Here is an 18,410-nt window from a genome sequence, read left to right on the forward strand (position 1 = left end):
GGTCAGCAACCAGCTTCTCTTGAACAAATATAACTCCATTCTCGAGCCAAATGCTGACTACCTTTTTTCCTTTTCTCTTTTTGGAGGGGTGGCTGGCATTTAAAATGAAAACCCAGAGTTGCAGGGCTTTGGGGCTGTGGTCTGTGGTAATCCTCCAGCCCTTGGAAAAGAGAAAGTTCAAAAGAAGTGAGAGTGAAATGAAAATGAAATCAATGAAAGGTTAGTAGCTGGTTCCGATGGACTGATTTGCCTTTTCTCTCTTGATCATCCAGCCTCTGGTTTGTTTGAAACTGGATATATTAACCTGAACTTCTGAGAGCTTTGAATAAGTACCATACTGTTCATGTGATTTTTCAAGAAAGTGACATTCAACCTTTTTCTTTTATCCATGGCTGTGTCTTTGAAAGTTCAGGTTCTTAAAATTCAGGATGTCTCATGTAAAGTAAATGTCTGATTTAGTAGCAAGACTCACACATTCATTACTAGGTTTTTGCATCAGGAGTATGAATCTCATCGTTACATAGGGGACCTACGATATCTTAAAAGTGCTATCAGCTGTTAGAACTGTTTTAGGAGACTATGCTCTTTCCTTTGTAAATTTCCAGTGCAGAATTTCACTCTTCTCCCAAATCTCAGAAGACCGCCTTGCAGGAACACCTTTATGATTTCACCCATGTTTCATTTACAACGTGTGTTATGAGCTAGAGTTGGTAGGTACATTAGGTAAACAAGCTGCTCCACATCAGGGAAGCTGAGTCGTGAGACGGCTTCAGAAGAAACACACACAGGGGCAGCAGTGTTTACGTAGTGTTCACAGAGTCTAAGCTGGCGGCTATCAACCCTGAGTACCAGAATAGCGATGGATGGAAAAAATAGGCACATTCAGTCCCCACCCCTGGACATTTGGGCTTAGTCTTACAATGGCCCTGGTAACTAAAAAAAAAAAAAAAATTAGTAGAACCCCCCCCCCGCCCCCCCGTCAGGGACTGTAGTTGTCAACATGGCAAAGGCGGATACCCTCCGACCCGGCAATTCTGCTGCTAGTTTATTCTGCAGACTGATGCACGTGTGTGAGTGTGCAGCGCTGTTTTAGAAAGATTGGAAGCTACCTGTCCACCAGTGGGGCCTGGACAAACATGAACAAATTACACTCGATGGTCGACCAGGGTTCCTCAGTCTTGGCACTATTGACATTTGGGGCTGGAAAGTTCTTTGGTATCGGGTGCCGTCCTATGCATTGTAGGATATTTAGCAGCGTCCCTGGGGCCTACTGGATGACAGTAGCACCCACCCAGTTGCGACAACCAAAAATGTCTCCAGTGAGTGCCAAATATCCCTGGGGGCCAAAATCACCCCTGGTTGAGACCCACTGTCTTTTATACTGGTGTGAAGTCATGTCCAGGGTATTCTAAGGAAAGAAAGGTATGGGATAGCATGTGTATAACACGCTGCCATTTATGTAGAAAGAGAACAGAAATATATCTGTATTTTTGTACATGATTGCATGTATATTTATAAATTACTTCAGGAAAGACACCCAGGAAACTACCAACACTGGTCACCCCAGGAGGAAGACAACCAAAGGTGATGCGGGGAGGGGGATTCCTCAGCACACATGCTTTTATACTCTCTGAGAATAAACTCTAATAGTTCTAATGGGCAGTCAGGTTGGAGAACCACTGCTCTAAACCAACATTATCGTGTCTGGTCATTTTTCTCAGCGATCTGGAAACGGAGTTCATGTAGATCCTATAAACCAACTTGATGGTTTCTTAGCAAACCATAGTAAAATGTGTAGAAAGCAGCCCAGTCAGATGTACTTGAGTGCCCTGTTGGGAAATGGTACCTCTCTCAATCCGTGAGCACCCAGTCTTGCACTCTGGGTGCTCCGTGAGTGGAGAGAAAACATTATTTGGGTAACCCCCCAACTTGCCAGTTGCAGACAGGGCATGTGGCTCTCCGTCTCCACTGCAGCCTCATGAGTCAGCCAGACGTTTGGTCCCCAAGCCATCTTTTCACCCACCGCCATTGCTTTGGCAAGTCTACCCTACCCACCATCTGGCATCCCCTAGGGTTCCGGACGTCACACTCAATCCGCTTTGGGACATTTGTCTTTTTCGCAGGGGACTAAGTATTTGACACGGTGAATGCTGAAACAAGATGCCAAGAAAAAAAGAATCCACACAAGAAATGTTGCAATGTCTCATCCTCAGCAACTTTGTTTGGTTAGTACTGCATAACTCACAGCAGATTCCAAGGCACTGGCCTTGAACATTGCTACATGCTCTAGGCATTATCAGTAACAAGGTGCAATAGAGAACCACAGGCTCTTGCAAACTTGTCTCCAGTTTCTGGGCAGGAGGACTGTCCTCCCTATTTTCTGTTTGCTTTGTGCCTAAGCTGGGCCAGCTCATCCTGTGACTTTGGAAGCCCTGCCTGTCTAGTCGATGCGTCCTATATATTATGCTACCACCATGACAATGTCATGAACGTAACTAATGAAAACCTACCACTTCCCTGCCTCCCATTTAAGTATGACAAATGTGATCATAAAACCTCTACACAAATAATTTCATACAAAGCAAGTCAAACAGCAGTTATAGCGGCATGTGATGTATCTGGCGAAGCTTGCGTTACTGAAGTTAATGCAAAAGTCAGCTTCCGCTCGTGGTCTTATTAAATATATATCCTAAGGGATCAGAGTCATTTATTAGAAACGGTGATAGCCCTGGTATAAATAAACGTTTCTTTAGAGTTTGGCATCAGTTTTTTGACGTGCTCCCTCGAAGCAGACAGTTTGTTGGAGGGATCAGGTTTGAGGGTGTGACACCCAAGGCGGCCAGGTTCTGTTGCAGGCGCTGGTGGTTCAGGTCCAAGGACAGAGGCGGGTCACGGTCACAGGTGCTGCAGGGCCTCCTGTCCTTGTTCCGTGTAACCGTCGTCGCGGTGGCAGTTGGCCCACTGGCCAAAGGACTCGTGGATGCGCACGTTTCTCTGCGTGTTGACCAGACGCTTCTTATCTCGGGAGAAGAAGCTAAACCTTTGAGAAAGGAAGGAAAGAAATAAGAGGCTGCCCTTGGCCATGCACGTCACAGTTTTTGCAATGCCAGCAGCAAACGTGAGGGAGCAAATCAACTCGAGGTGTGAAAGAAAAAGTTCGGGGTGCGGGTCAGAAAGCAGCAGGGCATTCTGCGTGTCATTGTCACAGTACCTTGGAGGTGACACAGTGTGAGCAGGGTGTGCACATAGGTGATGTATCTCCCGCCTTAAGCACTACTGAGGATTTCTTCTCATGACCAGTGGAAATAAAAAGCTACTGGAAACATACATTATGGGTTTCTTTACCTTAATGATGCACAGAAAGAAATACTTGAAAGCCATATGGTACGTAAGACGATTCGGATGTAAAGAGATGAATATTTTAAATTCAAGTAATTATTTCATGTGGATTGGGTAACTAGGTAAGTAGCACATCAAAGCCCAAATTTCATGGATATTACTACAGCTTAGGATGAGGGGAAAGTAGGTATTTAAGAAAAATGAGGCAATTAAAATATGTATTAAGGAATAGCATACACGGTTCTCTGATTAGATGAACATTATGAATATAGTATGTGAATGAAATTTGGGAAATATTAATTTGGACAAGTGACAAGAACTGATTTAATGGTGATTAAAACTGATTTAGTTTAAAGGTGAAAGCCTTTAGAAGTTATCACAGTAACTATCTACATAGCAACAGCTAAAGTAGACCAAGAGGTCTTTTCAAAACAGCTGTGACTATTGGTCATTGATCAATCTGAGTGAACCATCTGATTGACGCCTAAAAGATGAACGTAGAAATCTCAGGCCAAAAGCTGATAATGTGGCCCATTTAAAACAAAGTCAGCTTAAACTCCACCTAAACGGAGACTAGGACCCTGGCCGGTAGACCTGAGTTGGCCTATTTTGAGTGTTTCCCCAAAGCCCTCTCTAAGCTGCCAGCGGTCCTTCTGTACTCTCCGCCTCTAATTAAAGATTCTTTCTATTTTTACCAAGTTCCCCTACTCCTGAATTTTGGTTTCTGAACTTGGTAAGAAATATAGTAGCTCTGTTATGTTTTCCAGGGGCAGGAATAGGAAGGAACCCCTGAAGAAGTCAAAGCTTCAGATCAACTATTTTTAGTTCCCTCTGTCCGTTTACCTATTCGTTTTTTGGTTTGTTTTTGTTTTTTAGTGCTGTGGCCTATGGAGTTCAGTTTTAATCACATCTGAGTGAAAATGATTTTCCTATTCTGTGGTTACTGGATCCTACAATAACTTCCTAGCAGGAATAAAGTGGTCTTTCATTGCAAAGCTGGGGCAAGCCAAGTTTGTCTAGAGAAATTCTCCCTACCAGCTAAAGTCTCTTTTTTTCTGCAACCAATACGTGTACTGGCAAATGAAGGCATTCTTCTCATTCTGGGTTATTCGTGAGCTCTCTCCATAGGGCAATCAAAGCAATTAGCTGGCCAGAAAGACAGCAGTGCTCATCACTGTTACATATCATGTCTACATGATTCAAGCAGGAAAGCCACTTGCCACTTCCTGTCCAAGGGGACACAGAAAGAATCAAGACAAAAGTCTCCTCCTCTGCTTTTCCTGTTTTAACAAGATCAAATGGCTTGCTGACTATGGCTTGGCAAAACAAAGCGGTTTAGAAAGCCAGGGTGTGAAGATCAAAAACACAGCGTTAGTGTCACTTGGGGGAGCGCGGGGATGGGTCATGGTGGGCATTGATTACTGACCCGTCACTTAAAGGACCTTCTTTACTGGATCATGGACAAGGTGGTTTTAGAATGGAAACAGAAAAGACAGAAAGAATTATTGGTGACAGAGCCGAGAATTCCGAGGCTTCACTCGTGCATATGCAGCGTCATGAGCCGCACGTTTGAAATCGCACTCCACACCCACTTCAAATGGGAACACGCAGGTGACGGCCATGCAGCTAAAGGGGCCAGAGGAGACAGGCCAGCCCCAGCAGTAGCTGCAGCAGACATTCCAAAGGCACAGCTCAAAAGGAAACCAGAAAAATGCAGTGCCTACGAGGGACACAAGTCGTCGGACAGGCTGCAGTGTGGGGTCATCTATTATCAGTCCGGCTGCTACCATGGGCATTATGGCTGTAAACATCCTGGTTAGAAAAGTACAGATAGACACAGAGAAGATAAAAACAGGGGCGGCATGAAAAAGAAACACACTCCACAGACAGGTCAGCCGAAGGGTTTGCTTATGGTTGATGTGGAATTAGGGCCCCCAGTGCCCCCCATTCATAGTTGGAAAAGTCCTAACTCCCAGGAGCTCAGAATGTCCCTTATTTATGTATTTATTGAATGTCACCTTATTTAGAAAGAGAATCCTTGTAGATGTAACTAGTTTTGGTGAGGTCATACCGGAGTAGGGCGGCCCTAATCCAATACAACTGGTGTCCTTATAAAAGGGGGAAATTTGGACACGGACACGCGTACAGGAAGAAGGCCATGTGAAGGTGGAGGCAGAGTTTGGGGTGATGCTTCTGCAAGTGAACAAAGGCCAAAGATTGTCAGCAAACCACTAGAAGCTCGGAGAGAGGCACGGAGCAGATTCTCCCTTATGGCCCTCAGAAGGAATTGACCCTGCCAACACCTTGATCTTGGACTTGTAGCTTCTAGGAACTGTGAGACTATACATCTCTATTGTTTTTTGTATTTTTTTGGCCATGCCACTTGGCTTGTGGGATCTTAGTTCCCTGACCAGGGATTGAACCCGGGCCCTCGGCAGTGAAAGCGTGGAGTCCTAACCACTGGACCGCCAGGGAAGTCCCTATCTCTGTTGTTTAAGCCAACTCAGTTTTTGGTACAACAGTCCTAGCAAACGGATACAGCGTGTGATAACCACGTAGGGAAGACAGGGTGGCCTCAAGGGCTGAAAACGCAGGCCCGGGTGTGGGGAAGGAAGTGTCAAAACCTGCCGTGGGATTACTCTTGGGTGTCTTCCAGCACGTCTCCCCCAGCTGCCATGAGCTGCAGGCTATGTGCCCTGAAGGCAGCCAGGGGAGACCCAGGAGAGAAGGTGAGGCAGCCAGGATGGGCCGGGCAGGAGACAGCCTGCATCGTCACCCGCCTGGTAAGTCAGAGCTGACAGTGAGTGCTCGTCGGTTCCTAGTCTGTCAAGGAAAACGAAGAAGAAACTCCAACCAAGCCTCCAGAACTGATTTTGAACAGCTCTGATTTCTCTTTTTTTTTTTAAGAGCTTGGCTGAGAAAAAATATAATTATCTCAAATGAGGTTTGAGAATTCTCTGCGTCTGGACCACCTTTGACGCAACTTCACAGACTAGCTGGGTGTTGGCACCTTGGCAAAACTACCTGGATGGCTTCTCAGAGACAACGAGAAGGGGTTCCATTTGCTAAATGAATGGGCCCAATCCCCAGGGGCCAGGCTAGCGGGTACCATTAGCTTTCCAGGGGCTCTAAACCACAAGGTACTGCACCCAGCTCTACCAGGACCCCTCTCTAGCATAACACGGAGCCCCCAAAGACAAAGTCGTTGTTTGGGGGATGGCCCCAGATGTGTGGGGCGGGTATTTTGCCTGGACAGATGTTTGCCCACTGGAAAGTGCTGGACTTCCTTTGGGGCCCAATCAGGGGCCAAACTGATGCACCAGGGCCTTGGGACACCTGGGGTGTTCCTTCTCTGTGCGTCTCGCTGGGATCATGGAACGGACGACCCCCTTCCCTCTCTATTCCAGGTGCCTTGCTGCAGGAGCTGCCTGCTCTAGAGGGACAGCCACTTCCGTGAAAAAAGACTGGCTTGTTTTGGGCAAAAGTTGTCTCCTGGATACGATGTAGCTGGTTTCAAACTCCCCTGAGCCCCTGCCACCACCCCGCCCTGTGACAAATTATTTCTGGAAGACTCAAACCAAATGAAGTTCTAACAGTGGCATTTCAGGCAGTGTGATGGGCGGCTGTAAAGAAGCTATTTCTGGGCTGCAGTGAGCAGGGTGGTGGGTAGGGGGACAGGGAGAGAATGCCCTGCTGTTGCTACCGTCGGGTACTTGGGTGGCTGCCTGCTCGAGGCCAACCTTTCCAGTATGTGAGGCCAGTTGTTCTGATCGCAGCTTCCCTGGCTGTGCCTCTGCGCCCCCTGCCAGCTGCCTGCCTCTCAGGTCAGCCCCCCGCCCCTGCTCAGCAGCGAGCAGCTGTGTGTATACCTGTCAGCCCGGGATTGAGAGCCGGGCACCACACAAAGGGGGCTCTGGTGCCTGGTGTCCACTGGGGATGAGGCTGGAGCCACTCAGGCGCTCCCTCGTGACCTGCCCAGCCAGTGCCAACCCAGACTGGCCAGCAGCTGCTCAGTCACAAGCTATTCTTGGAAGGTTTTCTGGGCACACTGTTTTGACAGGCGGCAGAAGTTTCTGGTTCCCTTGACCAGTTCAGCCCAGAAATGTAGACTCTGGTGGCTCTGGCTGGTGGTGCATTTGAGAGATAAGGGAACTGGGCAGCCAGCCCACAGCTGGTGACTCGGGAAATGGGGTGAGGAAAAGGGGGGTGGGGAGGCCGAACGAGACAGCTGGGGCAAGCACTGTCTTGTCTTGGCCAGGAGGCAATCAAAAGGCATGGGTTCCGATCCCGACTTCGATCCATCCAGCAAGGTGATCACAGTGAAGTCAGTGGGCTTCCCTGGGCCCCAGTTTCCTCATCTGAGAAATGGGGCTAATCCCAGCTCTGAATCTCTGACAGGGTGGAAGATACCCTAGTTCAAGTGCTCCAAGCCGGTGAAGCCCTTTCGAACCTCCATGGTAGCTACTGCTTACTTACTGGAGGGTGGGGAAAGGTGGTCGAGGGCAAGAAGCTGAGCTGGAGCACAGCTGTGAGCTGCACTAAAGAGGCTGTGTGACTAATACTCCATAAAAGCAAGGACAAAGGGACCAGACAGACCCAGACGGGTGCCCGAGAGTGAAGGATGGAGAGGGAGACCGGCATGGAACCGTCTTAAGAACTGTCATTCCCTTGCCCCGGTCCCCAGGGAAGATCCAGCCCTGCCCCAGGCTCTGAGCTCCTGGCCACACTGATGCAGCTTCCGGTCAGTGGCCGAGGTGGACAAAGTGACCAGTGTCCTGTCTGGGCTGGTCAAAAGCCTTCTATGCCATCTGGATCTTCCACTTATCCCCTACAAGGCCGGGGCGGCCATGGGACTGGCCACCTGCACCCCGTGGACGAGAGATTCTGAATTCTCTCTCCCTCTCTGTCTCTGACTCCCAGATTCCATCTGCTTCTCCTGCTGGGCTCAGAACCCCAGGTCTTGCTAAGCAACCAGAGGCCAAACTGAAGGGGAGAAGGGTTTGAGAACAGGGCCCCAGGGTCCTTTCTGGAACAATCTGGAAAAGAGGACCAGACACCACAGCCTACTCGTGTGTGGGTAGAAGAACTAGTGGGAAAAACATTGTTGGTTAATTCTGACAACTTTCCTCTGGATTTTACCCAGTTTGAGATTTGCAAAAACCAACTCTTAAGTACCTGTTTCAGAGAAAGGGGGCTGGAGTGGAAAACTAGGAAGTCAGAACATCCCCGCTTCAGAAGGAAGTCTTAGAATTACATATGACTTGGAATTACAGTGCCAGAGATGCTGTAAACACAGCACACTTGGAGCAGAGATGCTAGAAATGTCTGATTGTTAAAAGGAAGGAACTGCTGAAAGAAGAAGATAGATGCTGGTCTCTTGGTCTCACCCCTCCCTTAGCTAAGGGAGGAACTGTGTGGGCTCATGAACTTATTCTCAATTTCCCCAGGTTTCAACCCAAAGCATTTAAGGTCACTTCTGCTCATCCTTACATGCAAGTGGGGCTGGTGGACAGATCAGGGTCTAAGCGAAGTCAATCCCATTTCTTAGCAAGCACTGGATGGGAAACCCTAACCAAGGATACTGAGTACATCATAGAATTGAGACCAAAGGGCTCCCTCTCCCCCAGGATGAGGCTACAGTGGACGCCGGTTACTTCCGTCTGCTCAGCAAACTGATCTTGCTTGGGGTCTGTCCTTCCCCAAATCCCTGTCCATGGGAACTGGATAGAGTTAAAGCTACTCTAAATTTCAGGCGTGAGAATGAGACCCAGACCAGACCTATGGATGCACTGCCCTGTGGGGTGATCATGTGACCCAGTCAGAACCAAGGAGACTCAATTCTGTGACTTCTGTGGGAGATTCTCTCCTCCCACTGGAGTTCCAGACAAGAAAGCAGAAGCCTGAGCTGATGGCGGCCATACTGCCACCCTGAGGGGACAGCACGCCCAAGAATACAGCCCACGGAAAGGAAAACAGGTTGAGGCAGACGGAACCAGGCAGAGCCCTGAGAACAAGACTTGGGTCCAGCTGAGCCTGAAGCCAGGATGACCCGAAAATCTCTAGTTACTGGGCCAACAGTTTTTCTTTCTTTAAATTACTTTGAGTTGCGTTTCAAGGGCCAGTGGGAGATTACAAACTAATACGTGGCCAACATGGTGTTGGGACCCAGAGGAAGCCTATCTGATTCCAAGCTTCACCCCCAGGAAATATTTATCCCTAACCAGAACTGGGGCCACAGGCCCTCCCAAATCCAGCGGATCTGCTTGACCGAGGGCCAAGCAAACAAGCAACGTGAAGCTGGCAGGAGAGGCTTGGAAAGGAGCCACGGGTTAATCCACACTCTCCAGAGGGCGGCTAGCCTTTCCCAGGGCCCGGTATCTGAACAAGTCGCCGCCTTCTAAGAGCAGAGGGTCCAGCAGTTACACACATTTTGCGTTCCCTTCCTATCCCCCAACACCGTGGATTACGTCAATTCACAGGACAAGAAGTAGCCAAGAATTTCCAAACAAAAGTGGAATTTAAAGGTTGAGGCGGGGCTTCCCTGGTGGCGCAGTGGTTGAGAGTCCGCCTGCCGATGCAGGGGACACGGGTTCGTGCCCCGGTCCGGGAAGATCCCACATGCCGCGGAGCGGCTGGGCCCGTGAGCGATGGCCGCTGAGCCTGCGCGTCCAGAGCCTGTGCTCCGCAATGGGAGAGGCCACAACAGTTAGAGGCCCGCGTACCACAAAAAAAAAAAAAAAAAAAAAAAAGGGCTGAGGCATCCGAGTAACACCCCAGTTCCTCTCCCCACACACCCCAGTTGGCTTTCCAACCCATGCAACTCGCCTTCACAAAGCTTCTACCAGGGTTTGGGGGGAAGAACCGAAGCCTCTTCTCTAAGAAGGTGCAAGGCTGAGAGTCAGAAGACCCTCTCAGGGGACAAAATGAGGCCACAAGACAACTGGGAGCAGAAGGCCCTCCTGCAGAGTTTGAAACGTGGGCTCTGGGCCAGGCTGCCTGGGTTCGAACCCTGGCTCTGCCTCTTATTAGCTGTATGACCCTAGGCAGGTGATTGACTTCAGTGCCTCAGTTTCCTTAACTGTAAAATGGGGAGGACAGTGCCCTCACCTCACAGGGCTATGGTGAGGACTCAGTGCCATTATCTGCAGGAACGGTACCCGGCAGATAGGTTCTTAGTAGATATTAGCACATAGTAGGATCTTACTAGATATTAGCACATAGTAGGTTCTTACTAGATATTAGCTAACTAGACCAGAGCTTTAACCCTTTATCTGAAGGGCTGCAGGGGTCAACGAACCTAAAACTGTTTGCAAGACTGTATGACTCCACCCTCACCCCCCCCCACCCCCACCGCCGCTGAAAGGGTCTGCAAACTCTCATTCAAATCTCAAAGGAGTCTTTTGACGCAAGGACTCCGAAGTAGCTTTAAGTCTAGTTGAGGGCTAGGACTAGGCCGCGCTTTCTCTCGTGTGTCCCCCACGGCCACCAGGGCCCAGTGCTGCTTGTATTATGCACCAATGAATACTTAATGGAGAGACAGATGGACAGGTGAAGTCATCACAGAAAAGCATATATGGGGTGGACCCGCGGCCATTCAGACACCTCGGAGCTGGGGTTTCAAGGCCTTAAGATGCGTGAACCTTTCCCACCATGCAGTATTTGCTGTCCTCAAAGACATGCCCCGACTGACACACTCAAGCAAGCCCAGGCCCCAGCCCTTTCCCACCCCCTAGGCCTTCCCCAAACCTCTCTGCCCAGGGACCCCCCGCAAGGAGGAACTCAGCCTTCAAAGTACAGAGGTGACTCTGCAGTCAAGGGCCAGGCCCAGCGTGCCCCGGGCTTAGGCTGAGCCCCGCGGGAGGTGGTTAGTAACAAGCCCAGCCCTGGAGCAGGTGCCCAGGAGAAGTGAGAGGCCGTGTGAGCCGCCAGCTCAGCCGCGAGCGAGCAGCCCCAGACGCCGGGAGCGCAGCACTTACAGTCGCTTGATCCCAGACTCCGGCTGGGGGGACATTCTCGGGTGGGTGACGGGTGGAGGTTGGGGTATTCGATTTTCCTCTTCTATTTCTTCACTGGAAGGAGTTGAGAGGTGTGAGATAAGAGTCAAAAATTCCATGAGAGCTGGAATATTCTCTCTGATGGTCTGGGAGGGCATGTACTTTTTCAGGGAGTGAAAATAAGGGACCCAGGAGGACAGCAACGGTGGCCTTTGCCCCATAGGCTCTCTGCCTCGGGGGCTGGCCTCTGGAATGGCCAGTTAAGAGGAAGGATCAGTCCTGGAGGCAACGGACACAGGTGCCTGCAGGCCCTTTGGCCCAGTTGGTCACATGTGAGAAATTTCAGGAAGGTACCCACATCTCTATTTTAAGTTTACTTTGGAGATTCTAGCCAAAAAGAATGGCTTCCTATTTTCTGTTCTTGCCAAATGCTTCCTTGTCTCCACACCTTTGTGGTTTATTCTGCCTAGAATATGCCACCCACAACATCTTCCATACCTGAAACGTACCCCCCTATCCTTCAGGGAAGGCCCAGTTCAAATGCCACCTCCTCCATGAAGCCTTCCTGATTTCCGCCCCATTCCCAAGCCAGAAGTGATTTCTCTCTTCTTTGAACAGCCAGTGCACACACTGTCATAAACCTTTCTTATGTGGCAGACTCACAGTGGGTTTTCAATAAAAATGTGTGGCACTGTATCTTCTCTGATGTCTTATCTTCCCTACTGGGGCAGGGACCACATCTGGTGCATCTGTCCTTCCTTCCAGCTTTCCATTCAACAGGTAGCTGTTGTGCGTCTACTCTGAGCTAAGCTGCATCCTAAGTGCAGGGAACTTAGTCATGAACAAGACAAATAAGGTTTCTGGTCTCATGTTGTTGCAGTCTAATGCGGAAACAGACAATAAAACAAGCATGTTCATAAACAGGATAATGTGAGACGATGAAAAGAGCCATGAAGAAAGTAAAACTGGGTAAAGTGATAGACAGTGACTAGAACAGAGCGCTCCTTTGGAGGGTTGTTGATGGAGAAGGAAGGCCTCTCTCAGGAGGTGACATCTGACCCGAACCCTGAATGACCAGGAGCCAACCATGGGAAGAACCAAGGGGAATGTTTTCCCAGCTGCAAGAGCAGCATGTGCAAAGGTCTTGAGGTAGAACCAAGCGTGGTGTGTTTTGAGGAACCGATAGCAGGGTAGTGTGTACAAAGCGGAACAAGTGTGAGGCGGCATGGTATTAGATGGTGCTCTAAGCCAGGTGCAGTGCTGTCCACAGAACTTTCCACGAGGATGGAAATATTCTATCTCTTCATTGTTCAATACAGTGGCCACTAGCCACACGTGTCAATGGAACGCTTGAAATGTGCCGAGTGCAACTGAGGAACTGAATTTTACATTTTACTTAAGTTTAACTCATTTAAATTTAAATAGCCACATGTGGCTAGTGGCTAGTGTATCAGACAGTGTGGCTCTAATATGCACAAGGAGTTCATTGGCCACGGACGGACTAAATGATCAAATATTAGGCTCTATCGCTCCACCATCTCTTATCTCTAATTCCAAAATCCAAAAGGCTCTAAAAACCAAAATTCGTTTTGTTTTCTTTTATTTTTGGTCATTCACTTGGTGGCAAAACCTGAAATGAAATCTCGTGAGGCTGTTTATAGTCTTTATTTATCCCATTTAGTAGGAATGTTCGTATCTTTTGCTGCAAAAATATTCACGTGTTTGACTTTGGGAGAGCTGCCCCAGAGCTCGCTGGCAGTATAAGGTAATAAGGTAATACAGTATACATAATATTCTTTTCTAACAGGAGTGCACCTGAGCCCGAGTTTCAGAAAGGAATTATGAGTCGGTATGTATGTGCTTCAGGCCAGAGATGGTCCCCACAACGAATACAGATGCAATCCTTGTCTTCCAGGTGTGAATTTGTCCCCAGACTCTGCACAACCTCAGAAAGGAGCCAGCCTGGGAGCTCCCAGGGGCACTCACCTCTTATAGTATGCCAGTTCCTCCTGCAACAAAAACACTTTGGACTTGAGCTCGTTCCTCTCGTGCAGCACGTCCCGCAGTTCCTGCAGTGTGAACCGGGGGCGGTTGGGGTCCTTGAGATCCATGGCCACCTTCTCTGCCTCGGAGACACACCCGTCTCCACCCAGCTCCATCTGGAGGAGGGCAGAGATGCTGCTAATGAATTCCTGGCCGCCGCCACCAGCACCCACTCCGCATCCTGCCGGAGCCCAAATTTCCCACCCTCCCAGGGCCTGAGCAGCTTGCTGAGGACGCTATTTTAAGAACTCGAGGGTGGCCTCTGCTCATGTTCTGTGCAGTCAGCATCCCTCGGGAGGCCAAAGCCAGCGGCCACCTGCACATTGTTTGACTTCTCGATAGCCAGACCCGCAGTCCTGGCGCCTCCCCACCTGACCCAGGGTTTTATGACAAATAACATGAAAAGGTGTCCGAGGAGAAGAAACCGTGTACTACCCAATGCTGCCACCCTCTTCAATCTGCCTGCTTTCCCTTTCCCGTGTTCTTGACTCATTTTCTAGCCAAGTGCATTGCTAATTTGGCCAAAGTTGTTGGAATCAGAGCCAATGCGCAATTCTCTATTCCTTTTCATTTGATATTAAGTCATATACAGTTTCCCATTTGTTACTGGCCTTCTGGTCAAGCCTGCTCCTCCCCAGTGGCTGTGAGCATCTTTTCACTGGAGTTTGGTGGAAGCCCTGGTTGGGGCGGGGGGGTGGGTAACATCGCAGCCAATGTTCACACGCAGGGCATTTCTTTCTTTTCCACACAGGTCACACAGATGGATCCTAGCCTGTTAAATCACCCTGCTCCACACCCAAATCCCATCCTCCTGCCCTCTTCCACAGCAAGGAGCTTTTTAAAAAAAAACCATGATAAAATTCGCTTGACATAAAATTTCCATTTTCAAATGCGCAATGCAGTGGGTGGTGTTTAGGACATTCACAGTGCTGTGCAACTACCACCTCTACCTAGTTCCAAAACATTTTCCAGAGGAAACTCCACACCCATTAGCAGTCACTCCCCATCCACCCCCCCCCCCCCGCAAGCCCCTGGCAACCACCATCTGCTTTCCATCTCTATGAATCTGCCTTTTCTGGACATTTCCTAGAAATGGAATCATATGATATGTGGCTTTTTGTGTCTGGCTTCTTTCACTCAGCATCATGTTTTCAAGGTTCATCCACATTGTAGCCTGTGTCAGTACTTCATTCCTCTTCACGGCTGAATAATATTCCACTGTGTGAAGAGACATTTTATTTATCCTTTTATCCACTGATGGACATTTGGGTTGTTTCCACCTTTTGGCTATTGGGAACAATGCTACCATGAACATCTGTGTATGAAGGTTTGTGTGAACACCTGTTTTCAGTTCTCTGGGGTACACACCTAGGAGTAGAACTGCTGGGTCATATGGTGACTCTATGTTTAACTTTTGGAGGAACTGCCAGTTTTCCACAGTGGCCGCCCCATTTTACATTCTTGCTAGCGGTGTAGGAGGGGTTTGACATTCTCCACATCCTTGCCAACATTTTTTCCTTTTTTGATAGCAAGGAAGTTTTTGCAAGCTTTCCAAGTCAGCTGGCCAAATCTGCAGGTGGCCCACACTCTCCAGGCAGTGTACTATTCCTGACACCCTTGAGCTGCCAATGTCTCGTGATCGTCTAGAAGGAGTGGACAAAAGCTTAGGACAACAGTGGGAAAGCTCTGGAACAGGGGAAGGAGGGACTGAAATACAGAACTGCCCCCCGCCCCCACCCAAAAAAAAAATCCCACAGAAGCACAAGGAGAAAGGGACTCCCACCTAGATGGGCCAGGATGCTGAGGGACTCCAGAAGACAGAGCTGAGAGGCCTCCCATCCTGGGAGAGTCAGGGACGTGCTGTTCTGGGAAAGGACACTTGAAAGGAGACACCTCCCACCAGGGCAGATCAGGTGACAGAAGAGCCACCCGGCAGGTCAGCAGCTGAGCAGCAGGCAGCAGGGGAGGCGCCTCGTGGCAGCAGGAAACTGAAACCTGACACACGCCGCCCCCTCAGACCGGCTGGGCATCAGAGTGGGGCCTCTTTCCACCCACGAACTTGGGGAGGAAATGGTGGAGGATTTAACTTCCCGAGAAGGCACTCTAAGGCATCTGCTGATGCCACACCTTCAGGGGGCTGTGTCCTCAGGGTACGTCTTCAGTGTTTGACTCCCTCTGCAGAGCCTTGGGGGCTGCTCCTCGGACCACCTGATGGCCACGCATTCAGATGGTGCCCCCTACCCAAGCTTCCTAGTGCAAATGCCTAGTATACAGCAGGCACTCACTAATGCCAGTTCCCTTCTCTTCCTCTGCCCAGGTTAATCACAGAGCATCCTCAGATGTCTAGTTTTTTTTTTTTTTGCAGTACGCGGGCCTCTCACTATTGTGGCCTCTCCCGTTGCGGAGCACAGGCTCTGGACGTGCAGGCTCAGCGGCCATGGCTCACGGGCCCAGCCGCTCCGTGGCATGTGGGATCTTCCCGGACCGGGGCACGAACCCGTGTCCCCTGCATAGGCAGGTGGACTCTCAACCACTGTGCCACCAGGGAAGCCCGGATGTCTAGTATTTACTTAACATTACTGGGCATCAACTTTCTGCCTGCTGGTCACTGAGCTAATGAGACAAATAGGACAGTTGGTGGTGGAGGAAAGATACACACAAATTTACAAGGTAATATAATTAAAGAGGTACAGGCTCCGAGAAGGATCACGGAAGACGTTACTGCGGATGTGGTCTCTGTGCATGGGGTCTTGACGAATGTGTAGGAGTTCACCAAGAACTCTGGGCCCACCCTGGCGGGGGCACCCTCCCCCATTTTGTTTGGCCTTCACTGTGTCCTAAAACTCTTTTGAATTAGTTGCCAATGGTTTTAGATCAGGAGATTTCACACTGAAGTTTGGGTCTGGGGCTTCCTTTTGGGAAAAAAATTGGAAGACTGGGTCCCACTGGGTCCACATGGCAGCACTGGGCTGGTAACTGCATAGCAGCTGCTCCCTTTTACATGCTATTTCTATGGCTGCCCACTGCCCTCCCCTTTTTCCTTCCCTGCCTGTGGACTCCATAGGTGCTGGCGGCTGCAGACTCTAATCTCAGGCTCACACACTCCCTCCAGCCCCTCCCTCCCCAAACAACTCAGGCCCTGACATTCACTGGGCAAGTCCCCTGACTTTCGGCCTCTCTGGGAAGGGCCGGCTGAAGGGTCCACACGCCCCTCATTTTCCAAGGGGACTTTGGGCAAGCTGCTTGCTCCTCCCTGGGCCCTCGTTTCCCCATCTAGCCCTCAAAAACCCAATAAGGACTTCCGTGGCGGTCCAGTGGTTAAGACTCCATGCTGCCAATGCAGGGGGCGCAGGTTCGATCCCTGGTCGGGGAACTAAGATCCCACATGCCGTGCAGCGTGGACCAAAGGAAAAAAACAAACAAAAAAACCCAATAATATTTCTAAGGGCCCTTCCCACCCTGACATCCGGGGATTCCTATGAACACAGGCTTTCAAGGCGCAGCAGTTCCCATGGGTTGACATCACCCAGGACGTCAAAGGGCTTCCTTAGAACCTGAGTTCTTTTCCTCTGGACAGCTCTTTTTTTTTTTTTGGCTGTGCCGAGCGGCTTGTGGGATCTTAGTTCCCTGACCAGGAATCAAACCCGTGCCCCCTGCAGTGGAAGTGTGGAGTCTTAACCACCGGACCACCAGGGAAGTCCCAGGGACAGCTCTTCTATCAGAGGAGCAACCTGATTCCCTTATAGCTTGGGGGATTCCCAGACAGGTTTGCAAAAAAAGTCCTGTCTTCCGGGACCATTGCCTGCAAGTGCAGAAGAGGGTAAGCTTGGGGGTCCAGCTCTTCGGAGACCAGCACAGGCACTGATGCAGGCCAGTCCTCAAGAGACGCAGCAAAGGCTCTTCCCAACACGGCAATCGGGCTAATCAGCAGCAAGCCTTCTAGGCTTATTCCACGAGGGACCACGGAGGTGGCTCGGGTTATCACCGATTGTCTGCTGGTCCCCTGAGGATCTCTGGGCACAGCTTGAGGGAGATGCCCGAGGCCCCAGGTGTTCCCTAGGGAGGCCCCAGAGACCGGCTGACAAGCAATGGGGCCTTGTCATTGGTGGAGGGAGGCGACACCCTCCACCAGGGCTCTCCATCCTGACGCTGGCCTCCTGGGCACACTCCCCACTGCCTGGGCACAGCAAGGCCACTTCCTGTGCTCTTGAAGGCCACTGAACATACTTCTGAGCAGCCCCTGGGCCAGCAATGGGGAATGACTGTGCTCTGGTCACCCTTGGTAGCTCCAGGCTACCGCGAATGAATTCAGCCTGAAAACCCTGTTTCACAGGCCAGCCACCAGGACCCTATCTGCTTTCCCTGTATACTTAAAAAAGAAAAAACCCTAACTTACTAAGAAATCAGAACTTGTAAGGCAGAGACAGTGACATCAAGGAGGTACTATTAACTTTATAGTTTTCTTATTGATTTTATATAAAGTCTCTTAGACAGGAAGCCAACCTCATTTTCTTAAGGGTTTATATGTCTAACTGTCAAAGGCAGGAAAACCGTCAGCTAAAATATGAGAAGCTGGATGAACTAGAAAACACGCTGAGTGAGAAGGCAGTCAGGATCGCCTGTTGTATGATTCCATTTCCATTTTGGACATTTCTGGACATTTTTGAAATGTCCAAAAGAGGCAAATCCAGAGACGGAAAGTAGATTAGTGGCTGCCAGGGCTGGGGGGAGACAGAGATGGGGATTGAGTGCTCATGTGGACGGCATAGCTTTCTGGGGTGATGGGAAAGTTCTAGATAGTGGTGACGATCTCACAATACAGTGAATATACTAAAAATCACTGACTTGGGGACTTCCCTGGTGGTCCAGCGGTTAAGATTCCGCCCTTCTAATGCAGGGGGCGTGGGTTCGATCCCTGGTCAGGGAACTGAGATCCCACAGGCCATGCGGCGCGGCCAAAACATGAAGAAACTACACAAAACGAAAACCAACCAAACACACAAAAGAACACTGACTTGTACACTTTAAATGGTT

General features: G+C 49.8%; 1 protein-coding gene across 4 annotated transcripts in view; it reads right to left on the minus strand.

The window, feature by feature from the left end:
* Positions 1 to 2,193: 2,193 nt before the first annotated feature.
* The window catches only part of RILPL1 (Rab interacting lysosomal protein like 1), a 44,213-nt gene continuing 27,996 nt past the window's right edge, over positions 2,194 to 18,410 (minus strand). The window contains exons 5-8 of one of the 4 annotated variants that reach the window (XM_060310016.2): positions 13,320 to 13,492; positions 11,316 to 11,408; positions 4,766 to 4,789; positions 2,194 to 3,040 (exon numbers count right to left, since the gene is read on the minus strand). In XM_060310016.2, the coding sequence (XP_060165999.1) occupies positions 2,896 to 3,040; positions 4,766 to 4,789; positions 11,316 to 11,408; positions 13,320 to 13,492 (435 nt within the window). In that variant the 3' untranslated portion in view covers positions 2,194 to 2,895. The other 3 variants (XM_030860079.3, XM_030860080.3, XM_060310018.2) reach the window with 3 other exon arrangements.

This window comes from Globicephala melas, chromosome 13 (genome assembly GCF_963455315.2).
Source record: "Globicephala melas chromosome 13, mGloMel1.2, whole genome shotgun sequence".
In the NCBI taxonomy this organism is placed as follows: domain Eukaryota; kingdom Metazoa; phylum Chordata; class Mammalia; order Artiodactyla; family Delphinidae; genus Globicephala; species Globicephala melas.